The 17,108-nt window shown below is 33.3% G+C and overlaps 2 protein-coding genes across 20 annotated transcripts; one reads left to right on the top strand and one right to left on the bottom strand.

Moving 5' to 3' along the window:
- Positions 1 to 554: 554 nt before the first annotated feature.
- On the top strand, positions 555 to 15,954 carry LOC137835810 (rab GTPase-activating protein 22-like). Of its 19 annotated transcripts, none has more exons than XM_068644506.1 (13): positions 555 to 866; positions 985 to 1,303; positions 1,882 to 1,980; positions 3,631 to 3,734; positions 4,095 to 4,876; positions 5,010 to 5,132; positions 5,251 to 5,339; positions 5,420 to 5,620; positions 6,522 to 6,959; positions 7,999 to 8,082; positions 8,674 to 8,921; positions 11,830 to 11,929; positions 12,500 to 12,892. In XM_068644506.1, the coding sequence occupies exons 2-11, from the start codon at positions 1,181 to 1,183 to the stop codon at positions 8,713 to 8,715; spliced, it is 2,085 nt and encodes a 694-aa protein (XP_068500607.1). In that variant the 5' UTR covers positions 555 to 866; positions 985 to 1,180; the 3' UTR covers positions 8,716 to 8,921; positions 11,830 to 11,929; positions 12,500 to 12,892. The 19 variants fall into 19 exon arrangements, with proteins under 19 accessions (XP_068500607.1, XP_068500609.1, XP_068500608.1 ...); XM_068644510.1 differs by having other exon boundaries at positions 561 to 866; positions 988 to 1,303; XM_068644500.1 differs by having other exon boundaries at positions 561 to 866; positions 985 to 1,315; positions 12,547 to 12,892.
- On the bottom strand, positions 12,863 to 14,859 carry LOC137835811 (probable peroxidase 61). The gene is made up of 4 exons (XM_068644513.1): positions 14,306 to 14,859; positions 13,754 to 13,936; positions 13,486 to 13,645; positions 12,863 to 13,394 (listed from the first exon to the last, which is right to left on the bottom strand). Exons 1-4 carry the CDS (start codon positions 14,552 to 14,554, stop codon positions 12,973 to 12,975), a joined length of 1,014 nt encoding a protein of 337 aa, XP_068500614.1. The 5' UTR covers positions 14,555 to 14,859; the 3' UTR covers positions 12,863 to 12,972.
- Positions 15,955 to 17,108: the final 1,154 nt, after the last annotated feature.

Here is a 17,108-nt window from a genome sequence, read left to right as displayed (position 1 = left end):
TAGTAAATTGATAATAAAAATTTATATATAAATATGTTTTCATTTGTTTTAAAAAAATATATTTTATGATTCACTCAAAATAATTTATTTTTATAATTATAATAAAAATTTATATAATAAATTTAAATTTTTATAGAAATAATATATTTTTTATTTCTAAATTTGTGATATAATCGTATTAGAATTATTCAAAACTCAATAAATATTTTTTTAATTAAATACTTCATCAAAATACGTGTCATTCATACTTGACAGATAAACATTATTTAAGAGTATTTAAGAGACGTGTAACTTTATGCCCCTATGATAATTAATCTAATAACTTCTTTTTTAAATATATATATATGTGAATCTATAAAAAAAGAAAAAAAATGTTAAGTAAGATATAATATATTATTAACAAAACTACAAAACTTTTTTCAATTCATCACGCGTTTTTGTGGGTGGTTTTGAAGCGGTGATTAATGGCTGCGTACTTGTTTACTTTGTTTGAAAACTCTTAAACACGGTATTATTAGTCATAATTATGAATTAAAGTAATTATTAACTCCTTTGAACGTACTTAGCATTTGTCCCAAAGCAGTGAGAAGAGATTGATCCTCAAATTATCGAAAGTATTTTACGGGGAAATGAAAACAAAACCGTCTTTTCACCTTTTCTCGTTGTTTTTCGAGCAAACGACGATGCACGCACGGAGGAGGTTCTCCTCAACCTGAACTTCAACCTCCACTCACTCCATCACTTCATCACTCTCTCTCTCTCATCGCAACTGAAACCCTTTCCGTTACGATCAATCAATCAATCCGTTTCACCGTCGTTTTCGATCTCTCTCTCGTTTCCCTCTCGATTCCACTGCTTGCATTTCGGTATGATTGCGATTCATGATTAGATTTTTTTTTCTTTATTTTAATTTTTTTTTCTCGCACTCTTTCTTCAGCGTGTTTTTCTGACCGTAGACTATTGCTTGTTCAATCTCTGCAAAAGAAGGAATATCTGTAGTCGTGGATTGCACCGTTCGTGGATCGAATTTTGAAATTGAAACGATAATGATAGTAGCAGCGTCAATAGTAATGTAACATTGAAGGTTTTCGTTCGGCATGCAATTAGGGGTTTGTTATGTGTGTAGTTAGATATTGACATTGCTGTGATTGGCGATTGCGGTGGAAGGTGAGTGGGTGTGATGTATTGTGGCGAGGAAGACAAGCAATGGAAATGTGGAAAAGCCGGGGCTGTCAGTTTTCGAAAAGTGACTTCCATCGTGCGCGACATTGGGGATCCCTGCCTTTTTCACTCGCCTGTAAAGGTTGTTGTAACTGTAAGACTACAACTCTACCGCGTTTTATTAATTGCATTGCTTATGCTCAAGTTCTGTCGATCGCATCATCGTACTCAGAGTGCTTGCACTGCACTTAATCTTTTGTATTTTTATACAAGACTAATGGTAGGCAGCATTTTGTTATTTGTTGGACGATTTTTTAGGTTTCTTTGTCAACATTGTTTATATTGTTAAGGATTGATGTCGGGGCTGTTTTGAATGCTATCCTTTGTGTAAAATGGGTATAGGATGATCAGTCCAAAGCAACTTTTGTAATTTGACGCTAGTTCATCAATTGACAATGCCCTAAAACTTCAGGATTGATTGCACTTTACACGGTTTTTTTTTAGCGGAATACATATTGTGATTTGATAACCCTCAAAATCCCCCTTTTCAATCATATATGTATATATGTGTATGTATGTATTAGTGGGGATTGCTCTATGTTTTTCATTTGAACAGTTGGGCATCTAAGGAGATCTTGTTGTTTATTATAGATATATAATCTTCTTGTAAGGTATTAAGGTGGCTTTTTTTTAATGATTTTATTAATCTTTATGGAACAGGTAAAGAGAATGCTAAAGCCAGACAAATGGCAAGCCATGTCAGATAGTGAAGGAAAGGTGTCTGGTTTCCGGAAGGCTCTAAAATTGATTGTGCTGGGGGTATGTTGTCATTAAGCCGTGATTATTTTTCTTCTTTTACTTGCCTGCACCATTATCCTTGTCATAACCTGTTCACCATAATCATCTTCTTTCAGTTTAGGATGATGCATGCTCATGAATTTGGTACACCCATTCAGTTTAGGATGATGCATGGTCATGAATTGGAGTAATAGATTTGAACAACCATGCCTAACTTTATGTAATATGTAGTTAACTTTTTACTGTCGGTAAGGTCGTCAATGTTTTTAGGTTTATGGTGTTCTTTTTCAGTGGTTGTCGTTGACCTGTTTTTCTCTAATTTTAATTTCAATTCCAAAGGTGCAAATTGCCAATTTGGCATAGGAGATTAATTTACATTAGGGTGCAAAAGTAAGAGAGTAGGGATAAATTTTGGGCATGGCACAAGGCAGAGTGATATTTTTATTGAAGCCATATTCTTGGGAATCAGGTCTCAACTTAAGGGCGGATTTATTTATTTATTACTTTTATGAAATCATGGATGTTGCTCACAACTCAAAGGTGGATATCTCTCTCTTTTTTTAATGAAATCATGAGGTTTCATGATGCCACAACTTGTTAATTTATTAGATGTGAAAGTCGTTTTAGTATATATAATAACTGGAAAAATAAGCTACAGGCATTTTGTCTTTATTGTTTTGCAAATGTGATAAAAAAGGGGTTTTCCTTAATTTTTACCTTCAAATTTCTAATGAGCTGGATGGTTTGAACCTAGTCTACATTCACTGTGCTGCATTCAATGTTTTCTTCCCATTGTCAACAAAAAGAGTTAGTTCAATTGCTAAATTTTCTGTTTTCACCATGGCATTATGGGGAAGTCTCGTGTTCCCTTGAATACTGATTTATGAACATAGCAAAATTGATATTCATATGACCATAACACCTTTGTTCATCATAGGGTGAGTTTGTTTTGCATTTGGGATACCATTGAGCCATTCTGCTGCCTTCAGATGATCTGCTCATGATGACAGAACCCTGGCTGTTTTAATTAAATGCTGAAAGCCTAATAAAATGCATTATGTTCATCATATTCACAAAACATATATAAAATGAATTTTATTTATTTTTCTCATTACTATATATAATGTACACCAGTGTCTTGCACATGTACTATTTAACAAATAGTTTATAAGTAATCCACAATTTCATTAAAATAGAAAAGAACTGCCTTAAGTCATGGTCTAGTGGCACAACTTCAAAAAATCCTATGTCGTGCGCTCAACTGACTCCATTCATTATCCATTTTACATCATACTAGGAATTAATCTCTAATTTATACCAAATTGGTAATATGCAAATCAGTTTGCATATATGGGATAAAATGTTGTTTCTCTTCTGTACTATTATTCCCACATATGTGTTTTTATTTATCAATACATCATACAAAGCTTCAAGTTATTTTTCCGAGTCTACCAATCTGGTTACTTTCTTGATGTGTTCTGAATATATTTACCGTAGATTACTTGATGTTTACTAAAATTTGTAATTTAATTTCTTTTTTCATCAATATGAATGTATAGATATGTACTCTAGAAGCATCAAACATTTGGGTTTCAAATATCCTAAATTTGAGCTAATTAATGAATTGTTGGTCTTCCTGATCTGTTACACCTTTTTACACATTTTTGTTAGGGTGTAGATCCATCAATAAGACCTGAAGTTTGGGAGTTTTTACTAGGTTGTTATACACTGAGCAGCACTACTGAGTATCGAAGAAGGTTGAGAGCGGCTAGGAGGTGTGGATCCTTCCACTTCCTTTTACTTTTTTCCTCTCATTTTGGGATCTTGTATGATATTTTTTCACATAATGAATATTGAATCTATGATCTTTAGCCAGGAGTGTCACAACTTAGAACTTGCTAAATTCAATATTTCTATCATGGATAACTGTAACCATATGGCAATGCATGTGTATCTACCTTCCTTTGGCAACTGGTTACTATCTGTGCAATTGTGTCAATGTTTGGAAGTGTTATTTGTAAAATGACTTTGGCATTCAATGGCCATATGATTTGTTTCAACTAGGGTAGCATATTTGTTGTATTCTTAATATGCAATTATTATTTATTGACTTCCACAAGGATCTGTCCTTGCAGGGAGCATTATAGTGACCTGATTAAGCAATGCCAAACAATGCATTCTAGTGTAGGTACTGGTTCATTGGCATATGTTGTTGGATCCAAAGTAATGGATATGCGCACTTTTTCCAAAGATCGACAGAAATTACAAGATGATACAGAAGAATCCACTTGTTATGATAATAACGTTGAAGTAGAAAAATGTTGTGATAGGAGCAATATCTGTACAGAGGAAAAAGCAAGCCATTGGAAAAGCTCTGATAATGGGGTTGACCTAGTTGATTTGAGAGTAAGCTACAATGCTGCATATGATTCTTCTGGTCAACGAAACTCCAGTTCCCCAAAGTTAGGGAGAGAAGAAGAGGAATCTGATTATGTAAGTGACAGTAGTTTGGATTTTTCTCATTCATCTGTCACTAACATGTTTGGGAATAGTGGTAAAGATAGACAGTCAGGCACAGAGCACAGGGATAAACTTCCTGTGCCAGAACAATCAAGATTTGAAGATGACAGTATGCATAGCTTTCGAATTAATAACAATGTAGATTTAGTTATTGAATCAAATAGCAAACAACCTCTTCCGACCTTACATCCCATGGACTCTGAAATTGGAATTGCTTCACCTGATGCGAAAGAACTGGAACTTCTGTCTAAGAATCAAGTTTATCAAGCACAGATGGTAAATCAACTAAAAATATCAGATGTACCTCAGCCAGCAATGATAAGATCCTCACTTTCTCAAGCATGGCCTGTCAGTGAAGAGAGAGTATCAGAATGGCTTTGGACCTTGCATAGGATAGGTACCTAAGTTGTATAGAGTGTTTCCCTCTTCCCCCTAGTTAAACATGGAGTGAGAGTTTATCTTCTCTTTTTGGTGACAGCATATATTTTGTCCTGATCTTCTTTCTAGCTAACGAGATTACTCCTTTTCAGTTGTTGATGTTGTGAGGACTGACAGTCATCTTGAATTCTATGAGGACACGAGAAATTTAGCTAGAATGTCAGATATTCTTGCTGTCTATGCTTGGGTTGATCCTGCTACAGGGTATTGCCAAGGTTATGCTTTTTCCTTTGTATTTCTTGACTTCTTACTGACGATTCTGTTCTATTAAGAGTCCTATCTCACTGACTCTGGATGCCAAAACTTATCTTTTCACTTGAAATTGGATTTTAGGTATGAGCGATTTGCTGTCTCCCTTTGTTGTAATATTTGAGGATAATGCAGATGCGTTTTGGTGTTTTGAGATGCTTTTAAGGAGAATGGTATTCGCAAACTTTGCTAAGTTTTCAACTATGTAAGTTATTTTGTGGTGACTGACTTGTTTTGTTTCACATATCTCTAGAGAGAAAATTTTCAAATGGAAGGCCCAACTAGAGTGTTGAAGCAGTTGCGAGCATTATGGCATATTCTTGAACTGTTAGACAAAGAAATGTTTGCCCACCTGTCAAAAATCGGAGCTGAAAGCCTTCATTTTGCATTTCGCATGTTGCTAGTTCTTTTTCGAAGAGAGTTGTCTTTCAATGAGGCTCTTTCAATGTGGGAGGTTTGTGATTCATTCCCCCCCACCATCTTCAAAAAAGAACCAATTAATTCAATAGCTACTTTTTTGGGGAACTATTTTTTTGCTTGTCTGCTTCTACTTCAACAGAAAGTCTAAAGATTATTGGATTACTGGAAAACATTGAAATGAATTTTAAAGGCCAATAACGATATATTTATGGGAAGGGATTAGTTTACATTGCTATATGTTATACTTTTATATAACTCAACGATGCTGATAAAAAAAATAAAAGTATAACTCAATGATTTTTTATCAGATAATTTTATTTTTAAGAAATCTAATGTTAGATTGAATGTTCTTGTCGTATATATATTGTATTTATAAAATCTTATTCCTCTAAAATTATTTCTTACTCTATTCATATACATCAAAATTAATGTAATATATATTTTTAAAATATATAAAACATAAAAACTCTCATTACATGCTTATAGGTGTGCAATTTTGAGAGAATTTGACAAAAAGAATTAAAATAAGAGGTTGCATTGGCAATGGAAAACAGTTTTACATGGTCATCCAATCATAAATCATCATGTATGGTAATTTTGTTATCTTTTACATTAACTACCTTCAAAATCATATCGTCAGTTATTTTTTATTTGTTGACCGTGTGGAACCGTTTTAAATTGTTAGTGTATAAACATTACACTCAAAATAATATATAACTATAACTCAAGGGTTGGATTAATGAAAACCATAGCGTTTATGAAGTTATTGATAATATAGTAGTTTGTGTACCTTATAACAATGTATGTGTGTATTTATAAGAATGTTGCCTGTAATTTTAAATTGACAATATTTTGTGCCATTTTTTAATCATCCTTTTCATACATCAATGATTTGGTCTGTCGGTACATGATCACAATATTCTTGTTTAGTTCAGATGATGTGGGCAGCTGACTTTGATGAATCCTTGGCTTATGACTTAGAAGAGAATTGCCTGGAAGCATTGGAGTTACATCTTCCTAGAGACTCAAGCAATGATATGAGAGAAGTAATTGCAGATAGCGATGATGGTAGTGTGAAGGGTAGGTCACAGTCAAATCATAATGAAAATGACAACACAAAAGCCAGCCCACATTCGAATCTTGAAAGAACTTATACCTCTGGATACAGAATCAAATTGAAGACGTTCTCATCCCATTCCTTTTGTGGCTTGGCAAGGAATATGTGGCAAAAAAATGATCGAGCTCAAATGAGCAGTGTTTCCTCTACAATGAAAGCAAATAATGAGTTGGCCATATTCTGTGTTGCAGCAATTCTGGTTTTAAACCGCCAGAAGATCCTTCGAGAAGCTCACTCCTTTGATGATATAATAAAGGCATGTGCTTTAATCTTTTGTTTTTATTTTTTATTCGGCATTTAGTTGCTGTTTCAAAAGTTATAACTATTTTACCATTCTTACTTTGTCTTCTATTTTATGCTTATAATGTTTGATTTTGGGTACCTTTGTTTGGATAATGGTTTTTGAAATTGCAGAAATTTCTATTTCTGGAAACGTGTATTCTTCCATGGACTTTGTACCTTCGTGACATTTTCAAACTAACGTTCAATAATTGCATCAGTGTTATTATTTAATGATGTCTGATGTACTCTGTTGAGAAAAGTTAAAGGAGCTTGTACCTATTTGATGGCTTTCTTTTCTTGCATCAACTTATGCCTGGTTCTGGTGTTACTGTATATTACTAAAACCCTATTGTCAATATATTTTTAGGCTTAAAGAGCTTTTTAGTCCCCATGACTAAAAGGTTGTTTTGTTTTAATTCTCTTACTTTTTCTCCTGTTTGGCCCTTGTCTTCAAGTGATGTTGTGGCTAACATAGATTAGAATACAGGCCTGATGATTCATAAACAATAGAGATTAAAATGAAAATTTTCACCATAATATTTCAAAAGTTTACGATTTTATTGGAAAATAAAACAATAACATTAAGGGCTTAAACGAAATATAATTGTTTAAAGGCACCCACCCAAGCAGGAAAAATTAGGAGGGACACAATAACAAAAAAAACATATATTATAGGGACCAGAAAGTTAAATAAAACTCTTCTTTTTCATTTATTTTATCATTTGACCATGGTTTGTTTAGGTTATTTTATTGCATCAAATTTTAAGTCCTTTTGTGATTTTCCATAATCATTTCTTGAAAGTTGAAACGAATTTATATACGTTCTTAATGAGATCTGTTTTTAACTGTGTTTTTCCTTCCTCAACCAATTTCTTTACCAAATGAGATCTGCATTCATGTTATAACTTAGTGTTCCTTCCTCAGGTGGTTCATTCAATTCATATATACCAAATTGAATCATTATTGATTATTGTGCGTTCTCTAACTTTATATACCAAATTTATATTTCATAGATCTTCAATGACAAGATGTTAAAGATCAATGTGAAAAGATGCGTAACAACTGCAATCAAACTCCAAAAGAAATATTTTAACAAGGTAAATCCTAAGTTCGTTATGTTCCTCTATGTGTTACTCATAGTTGAGGTATTAACTGCTTTTGCTAACCTTGTGTCATTTTTTATTTGGTGAATGCTTAATCATTGTTTTAGTTTGTTGGAGATTCTATATCGATTATTAGTTGTATATGACCGGAATAATGTATTTAAGTAGAATAGAAGATAACTCTCATCAGCTTATTTTTTGAGTTGAGTTAGGCGTAAGTCCAAATTGTAAGATGATATCAAAGTGCATCCTAGTAGTTGTTAGGTCTATAGTTCAGCAGTTCTTGAACCATCCGTCTATGTTCAATTTTGTGGTATGGAGAAAATAGTACATATAAGTGGTGGACAACTATCGTCTCCTGCTTTAGCTTTTTGGGTTGAGTTAGTCCTAAAAACTTGCATTCAAAGATAATCTCTTAAGGATAAAATTTTGTGGAAATATAGCTGGAATTTGCTATTCTAGTTCATTTCATTTTGATGCACTTTACTTGATACAAGATGGATTAAGTAATACTTAAAAAATGTATTTATTCCTTATATATTTCTAATATTTTGTTTTTGAAATTAAAATCTCATCTCTCGATAGGTAATGAAGAAAATGAACAATAGTGAGGAGAATGTGGACTAAGGTTGCCAATACTTGAGACAGAAGCTCTGAATCACAATAACTATCTCACGTATATGGCTCTGCATTTCCAAACGGGAGTTTGGTGTTAAAACTTTAGTCATTACTTGTCCACTTTGGATGGAAGACTTTGCAGCTTGAAGCGGTTTAGCTCTTGGAGGTTCATTCAGCTGCTGTATGTCGATTGTCTTCATTACTCTTTTAATGAGGTAATATCAATTTATTCTGAATTACATTTTATTAGTATGCTTGACTTTTTAAGGTTTCTATTTTGATTCCTGGATGGTCTTTTACCAAGGCATTTCTTCAGAGTGGTGCACTCAAAACTCTTTTCCCTTCCACTGGAAATTTTATGCAAGAATTATTAATGACCAAAAAATATTTTTGCCGGGTAGCAGCGAATACTTTGGGTATAACTTTTGTGGAATGATCAAAAGGAGAAGTTAATTGTCATCAAAAGCAACAAATATGTAGGGAATCAAATATAGGAGCAATGTCTTGTATATTTATATATGTGTGTATCTGTATGTTATTGCTTCTATTTCTTTAAAATTTATCGCTGCGAAAGTAAGACTGAGCAACGTAGAAGGTATTTTTGCTTTTATAGTTTCTACCATATGAAGAAAATTACATCCTGTAAAAGGACTCTAGGCATCAAAAAGATGCTTATGGGTCTAATAATATACTGAAAGGCCTAGATTATGGTAGGTCTACTCTAGGAAAAAGGGACTGGGCCCAGTAGTAGATGTTTATGGGCATAATATACAGAAAGATCTAGAATATGACAGGTCTACACTAGAAGAAAGAGAGTGGGGCAGGACTCTTTCTTCTGCACCTCCGTATGTTTTTCTGACATCCCGTACAAAATATGAAAATACTTTTTTATCCTTCTTGTCTCACTTTCATATTTCGGAGTACATAATCCATAATAGTATTCTGGATTACATAATCCATAATAGTATTCTGGATTATATAATCCAGAAGAGTATTATGGATTATATAATCCGGAAGTCTGAATTTGATAGTAGCTTCTAGATTATATAATCTGAATACGCATTTGAAAAAAAGCATCCAGATTACATAATCCGAAAGCTAGAAAAGATTTCTGGATTATGTAATCCAGAAACTAATCATGCATCTGAAAAAAGACTTCCGGATTATGTAATCTGGAAGTTAATTATGAATTTGGAGAATGACTTCCAGATTACATAATCCAGAATATTACATAGGGACATTTTTTAAAATATGAAAATTTATGGAAGTGGGAGGGAAAAGAACATATAGAGGTGAGGAAGGAAGAGTCTCTGGGGCAGGAGGAGTTAAAAGAAGGAAAGTTAGTTAAGTAAGGGGTGAGGTGTCATGAGGGATGTGTAGCTATGAAGCATAGATATACGGACAAAGGCACGGGATAAAGTTAAATTAAAGATTATAGGACTTGGGACATATATATATTAATTATATTATTTTAGGTTATTTTATATTTTATAGTATAATATATTATATATGTTATATTTGTTTAAGGTTATTTTATATATTTTTCATTTTAATTTGATTATTATAACAATTATTATCTTTAATATTTTACTTTTTTCTTGAGTAAAAATTTGATAAAAGCTTAATATTATCTTAAAATATTATTCTTTAATAAAACTTTAATTTATTATTTAAAAATAAATTTAAATTTTTAAAAATAATTTTATGTTTGTAATCTAAAAATAGAGTAAAATAAAAATATAATATTTAAATTATAAAAAAATACATAATATTATATAATTAAATAATAAATCGTATTTAAATTTAAATTGAAAAATATAAATTAAATAATAGTATTAAATTCAAAATTAAAAGTATGACTTTGGTAGGATCTCTCATCCTCTTTGTCCTGTCCCTCCCCTCTAGCCGCTGTCACCACAACCACAAAACTCCCATCCGCCACAACGCCACCTTTCATCTCCAAGGAAATTCTGGAGATCGTTCATGTTCCACCACTTTTGAAGGCGGAAGCCCATGCTGTCGTTGTATTGTACTCTAGTGGGGAGAGTAGGGGAACTGTGAGATTGTGTGAAACGACGTCGTCACTGCAACTCACGACGTGGTCTTTTCTTTTCTCGCTAGTTTTTTATGTGACAAACATGTCCAAGGAGGTGGACCGTGTCATATTCGGCGTGTCCAAAAGCTAGGCCGTGTTCGACCCAAGGAAGTGTCTCCGACACCGTGTCATGCATGTATCAGATACGCATGCGTCCGGAGTGCGGAAGCGGGGCTTCTTAGCTGTGTCGGAGCTTTATAAACGTGTAGTGGAGTTGGTATTTGAGGAGAGAGAGAGGAGAGTCAGGAGAATCAGGCTGGAGTATTTGGAGTATTGTTAGAAATCTGTAGGAGATAGGGATGGCAATGCATGCCGGTCCGTGTTTGGCCCACAAAAAGTGGGTTGGGTTAGCCTTTGGCCCGCAAAATTGGTCCCGCAAAATGTGGGTTGGGTTAGCTCTCTGAGTTTGGCTCACAAAAGTGGGTTGGATTGGCCTGCAATAAAGTGCAGATTTCTTTTAGTGACCTGCACTGAGGTAACTCGCTGGCCAATCCACAAAAGAAAAATATATTATTTTTCAAAAATTAAAATTTCATTAATTATAAAAAAAATTTATTGCTGGTGCTGAAAAATTAAAATTGTATCACTGTTACAATTCACTAAATTAAGATAAAAATATGAATTCAAGTATGATTTGTTTTGCATCTATTTTTCTTATATATGTATGTAAATATGAGAGTATCTTGTCAAAATTTTGTTACAAAATATTTTAATGAAAATGACTAATTTTTTAACTATTTTATTGAAATCTCCCTTCTTAATATTATTTTTTTATTAATAAATTTTAAATATAAAACTTACTTAAAACTAAATTCATTATCACTCTTAATATTAACTCCTTTAGATGATTAAAATAAAATATTTTTTTTAGTACATTAGATATAATTTTTTTAAAATAAAATAAAAGAAAGATCACACTGGAATAATGCGTGAGTGAGGTATGATTTTTTATATATAATAAAATTTTATTTTTTTATTTATGTGAGCCTGCGGGCTAACCCGCCTCGTCTCTATGTTGGTTTGGACAGACACTGCAGGTTATGCGGGACGGGCCTAATTGGGTCAGCAGGCCGGCCCGCATGGTTCACCTGCACTGTCACCCCTATTAGGAGAGTATTCTTCATTCTGGTAAGAGTCTTGGACACGTCTTTTCCTAGAGTCACTGAGCTCACCGAGTTTTCAAATTAATAATATTATAGCCTCTCATATTCCTTTATCTATCAGGGTTCTAAGACTTAATTTACTTATTTCATATCTTGTAAGGGATTCTTTTTTTCTGCGCACTTGTGTGCTTTTGTTGTTTGTAAATAGTTTTTTTGTAATTAACACATGCAATATATCATTTGAGGATGCACGGGCTTCATTTCATTAGCACGGTTGATTATTGAGGAGCGGCCTCAGATAATTGATTACTAGAATTTTCAATATAAATTTGATTTTTAGTTATGTCATTTTTAAAGTGCTACAATTGATTATAAAATTGAACAAAGTGGATTACATGTAACATACTATACATACGTTTTTTTTTAAATATTCCTATTTAGCTTTTCTTGTCTATTAGGAGTTTGTTCCGTCAGCAATGCATTTGATTTTCTGAAGATCATATTAAAGATTGCTTTCCTTTTATTTTAGTATATGATTTTTTTTTCATTCCTTATATTGTATTAATATATTCTCTCTACTATCATCCTCTTGAAGCCACTAAAAAGATTGAAAGGGAACTTTTCATCTCTGGTTGCTCCCAGGTTGATCAATTTATATCATGGACAAGTGCACAGGTTATGCAAACAATTTATTTCTTTTGGATTTTTGGTTCAACTCATTTCTGGAGAAAATTGTACAAAAGTTTGTTACTACCCAGAGAATTTGGAGTACGGAAAGAGCACACGCTTACCAGTAGAAATAGAAGGTGGATATGTCATAGGAAGGATTGTTGAAAGATATGGGAACATGCAGTCAATTTTTGTGATGGTTTTAATTGACAGAAAGGGTTATGTTTATGTTTTATACATGCTATACCAAGATGATTTTTTTAGTGATTTGAATAATGAAACTCACAAGTTATAAAAGACAGAGGGCATTATTCATGTATTATTCTTTACCTTCAAAACACAAACAAATCCGTTTCAACTGGGCATATCTTAGTCCATCTAAACATCTGATTTCGCCTCCTACTTATTTGTGTATCGACAATTTTTGCGTATTTCACCTTGGTTTCCCGTTAAAACCTTGAAATTCCCCATCTGGTACATAGATACAGCAAAAGTTTTCCGAAAATCTTCAAATCCAATGCCAAACTCCTCGGCTGTCTGTTTAGTGTTTTCACCATTTTTTAATTGTTGATCAACTCCTAGGACAGCTTCGTTGGATAGGATCCTGCTGTAGTATGACTCTGTGAAGTTGTAATGTGATCCTGATTCTGGGTTTAGGTATACCAGAGGGTCTGTCTGTCCCTTCTTCCTTGGTGGGCAAAGTTTTCTCAATGACCCTAGTAGAGTGGCATTCATACTTGGATCAGGTTTTCCGGACCCACTGTAGTTGTATAGACGATCAACAATGTAGCTACAATGTGTGCGGCCCATTGTGTGTGCTCCTGTGTTGATTTGTGGCAAACACATTCATTCCGACCAAAAATTAGGAATATTATAGTATGTAATGTCTAGTGGAATGTAGGTTTTCCTTACCTAAAAGTGTTGTCATGTGTACTTCATTCAAGTTCCTCGATTTGAAATATTCTATAAGTTTCTGCAGCGAGATGGATGGTGATGGAAGGTCTACCGATGTAGCATCTGATATACCACCGTCCTTTCTTCCTGTAAAAACTGGGTAAGCTGGTCCACCTGCCTGTAGACATCAGTCCTCAAATCGGTTACTTTTACCCCTGCTTAAGTCATATACGAAGGGGCCAGTGGAAAGTATGCTTCTATATAGAAGTGGGTGTTGAGAGAGTACCAGATGAACAGCATCTCTGGTGGCGAGGTGGAGTATATCAGCACAAGAGACTTTTCCAGGGCATCGTGATTCGACAACAGCTTTGATCTTGTCAATGGCTACAAATCCTCCAAGCCCCCGGTTTTGTGCTGCATTTTTCTCTGGATTTGGTCCTTCGTCAAGCAGAATGGACCCATCACATCCCTAGGCCACAAAATATGATTTAAGGTTTAGAGGGGAAAAAGAACAAATGCATCCTTTCATCTGAAAGGTTTGTAAAAACAAATTATGCATTACGTAACTGTCATCGTATGCTTTAAACTCTAATTTATTAAACTCCATCTACCTAAATCAACAAAGTGATTTGGTTATTTTAGACTTTTGACAACACTACCTTTCTATGCCTCCTTACTAGGCAAAGTCTGGCTATTTTGTCATCCCTGCCTAAAGAGTCAAGTATTCGGCTGCTAAACCAGCAAGTTTTCCCTTGTGTTGGAAAGTTGAGAAGTGTGTAGAGAAGAAAAATTTCAAGCAGTACCAGAATAAATAAGGTAGAAAGTTAAGAGTACATACAGTGATAAAACAGTCCGAATAAACCAAGCGTAGAAGCTTTGGCGTAATGCTTCTATCATTATCCCAAAACAGTTTAACTTCGTGCCGGACATACTCCTCCACGTCGCGGCATGTATTGGTGATCTTGTAATAATGCCACTTCAAATATGTCGTCGGAGGTTTCACCTCTGCTGCATCTGCCATCCCATAACACATGTTCGCCACTGCAAAAACTACTAGTGGCAAAGCCACACACATAATTCTCTTCATTTTGAGTCACTACCACTTCCGTCTTACTCTTGCTCTTTGCATAAAACTATGTTTGTTTGTCTGCGGTACTGCCAGTAACGTATACCCTCTTGCTGCTTATATAGCACACTGTCATAGTGGCATAACCGACCACAACATCATAGTGGAATATAAAATAAATAATCAAAATGATAGAAACTCATAGAATAATGAGTTTCTAATTCCATTTACCCCCAAATTTGAAATCTAATAATCCAAGCATTGCGGCACCGTGTGGCGGAAGAGTGAGGCATAGAGCAGCTGTTCACATGCACCAAGGCGTTTTCAACATCCTTCATTCCTTCTAAAGCTATTTAATGCTCTGACGTGGGTAGTAAGTAACGTGCTTTGCATGTGACCACGACTTCGATTTGGGGTCTCTAATGGTTCTTTTGTTGATCCAATATTTCCTACAAATCGATAAAACTGCAGTTTTCTAAGTGAACGATGACTATTATTATGGATTCCAGATGCTGCATGTGCTATCTTACCCTTATCTCATCGCAGTCAGGGTGGATCTGGTTAATTCTATTATTTTTGTGATGTTGAAACCAAAACCATATGCACTGAATAAACTCCAAATGTTCACTGAAACAACTCAATAATAGGCCATTTTTGGTATTACCCGCAGAGAAAAATAATCTATCATTCCTAGTCAAATGGAAACAAATAGGAGGTAAACGTAGCTTAGTTATTTTATGAATAATAATGGGTTTGTTCCTTCTTTAAACATACTTTACTATGCTTGCCTTAACGCAACTTGATTATAAAGCATTTGACTGTTTAATATGGAAAACACTTCAAGTTGGATCACACATTTGCAGGTGATAAAAGTAAACACTAGGAGGGGAAGGAAACACGTTAACATGTGAATTTGGGCTATGATCCTCGTATAAGCAGAGTAAGCAAAGTTGGAGCTGGTTTTTGTCGGCAAGAAAAAAAGATAAGTGTTTAAAATTTTGACAATAGAGGAAGTATAAATTATAAAACGAGCTTAATTGCATTTCAGCAGGCGAAAGCAAGCTTTGTTAAAGAGGCTTTTAATTTATATGTCAAGTAAATACTACTTCACCCTATAACATTTCCATCGCATAAACGTTTAACTGAGCATGCAATCATTCTTTTTTTTTCTTGTGAATGTGCTCTAAACACCGTGTAATGACAGTGATGAGTGGTATTAAAGCCAGGTCGCAGCTTGCAATATGCAACGCAAGAGGACAAACACAAACACGTTGTCTTGAGTTTAAGTAAGAACTCTGCTTGAGTGAATACGAAGTTAATTAGTTCGTAATAAAGGTTTATGATTTTGTTGTTAAGTTATTCAACATCAACTCTTTTTTATTTAATCTTCAAATGACGAGAATAATATTATAGTACAATACTCATACCCTTCTAAAATGAAAATACTTAATTTTCATTATCCTATCCATTAACTACTAATATGCTCATAATTACAATTATTATTCTCAACTTCACTGATGCATATGATTTTAAAAATATTTATTGTTCTTATCTTGTGGTGAGGATCTTGGTATTCTTCTGTGTGTGCATTTTCAGTTGGTCTACAAATAAAGAATGAAGTTCACCTAAAAAAGATAAGATTATTCAATGCTTAAGTCACTAAGAGCACACGAGTGTCAAATATGAGTATATAAGTGTATTAAATAAGATAAAATGTACTTAGGGAGAGTTTACATTTATAAATCCTTTAAATATCCTTTAGATAGTAGTCCTTAACCTGAAGTTATGATAGTCATTATAGTTTATAAATAACCGCTCAACAACAATTATAACTCATTGAATTGAGTGTTCAACTCATGATCTGATAACTAGAGTCCAATTATAGAAATTGTTAATTACTCTTAGGTGTAGTCATTCTCGACTTTTAAGTATATTAATTACAACTTAGTATTCTAAATTAAAAAACAATAATTTTTATATCATTTGATTATAATCATACAAGTAACATTAGGAATAGAGACATTCTTAAATATATATTGTAACTCAGCCTCGATTCCTTTAAGAAAATGAATAACAGACGAAATTAATAATATCGTTTGATAATTAAATGAATAAATAATCATATATGCATAAAAAAATTCCATATATAAGATATTTTATTTAAACAGTTAAATTATATTTGTATTGGCAGAGTGGATACGAGGCTGAATGATACTATGGTGCCTATATTTTCATCCCTTCCTATTAAATTCAATAGCTCAGTTTCAGTCTCAACTTATTTCCATTCAGCGAATATGTATCATATCTTATTGATAACATTATTAAGTTATGGGCATTATATATTTTCATTTTAAATAAAATATTATATTTTACATGACATATATTTTTTAAAAATTTCATTGATACTAATATCAGCTTAAATCTCATTATTAAAAGGTTAAATTTTAATTTTGGACTTATTGTCTTTATTATCTCTCATCAAATATTTTAAATTTTCTTCTTTCAGTTCTAATAATTTATTTTTTCAATTTTTTAGTCTTTAATTTACTCTTCGTATTTTATTTCAACACGCAAC

The sequence above is a fragment of the Phaseolus vulgaris genome, chromosome 5, assembly GCF_000499845.2.
Source record: "Phaseolus vulgaris cultivar G19833 chromosome 5, P. vulgaris v2.0, whole genome shotgun sequence".
Lineage (NCBI taxonomy): Eukaryota > Viridiplantae > Streptophyta > Magnoliopsida > Fabales > Fabaceae > Phaseolus > Phaseolus vulgaris.
Note: the sequence above shows the minus strand (reverse complement) of the source record. Positions and strands in the feature narration are given on the sequence as shown.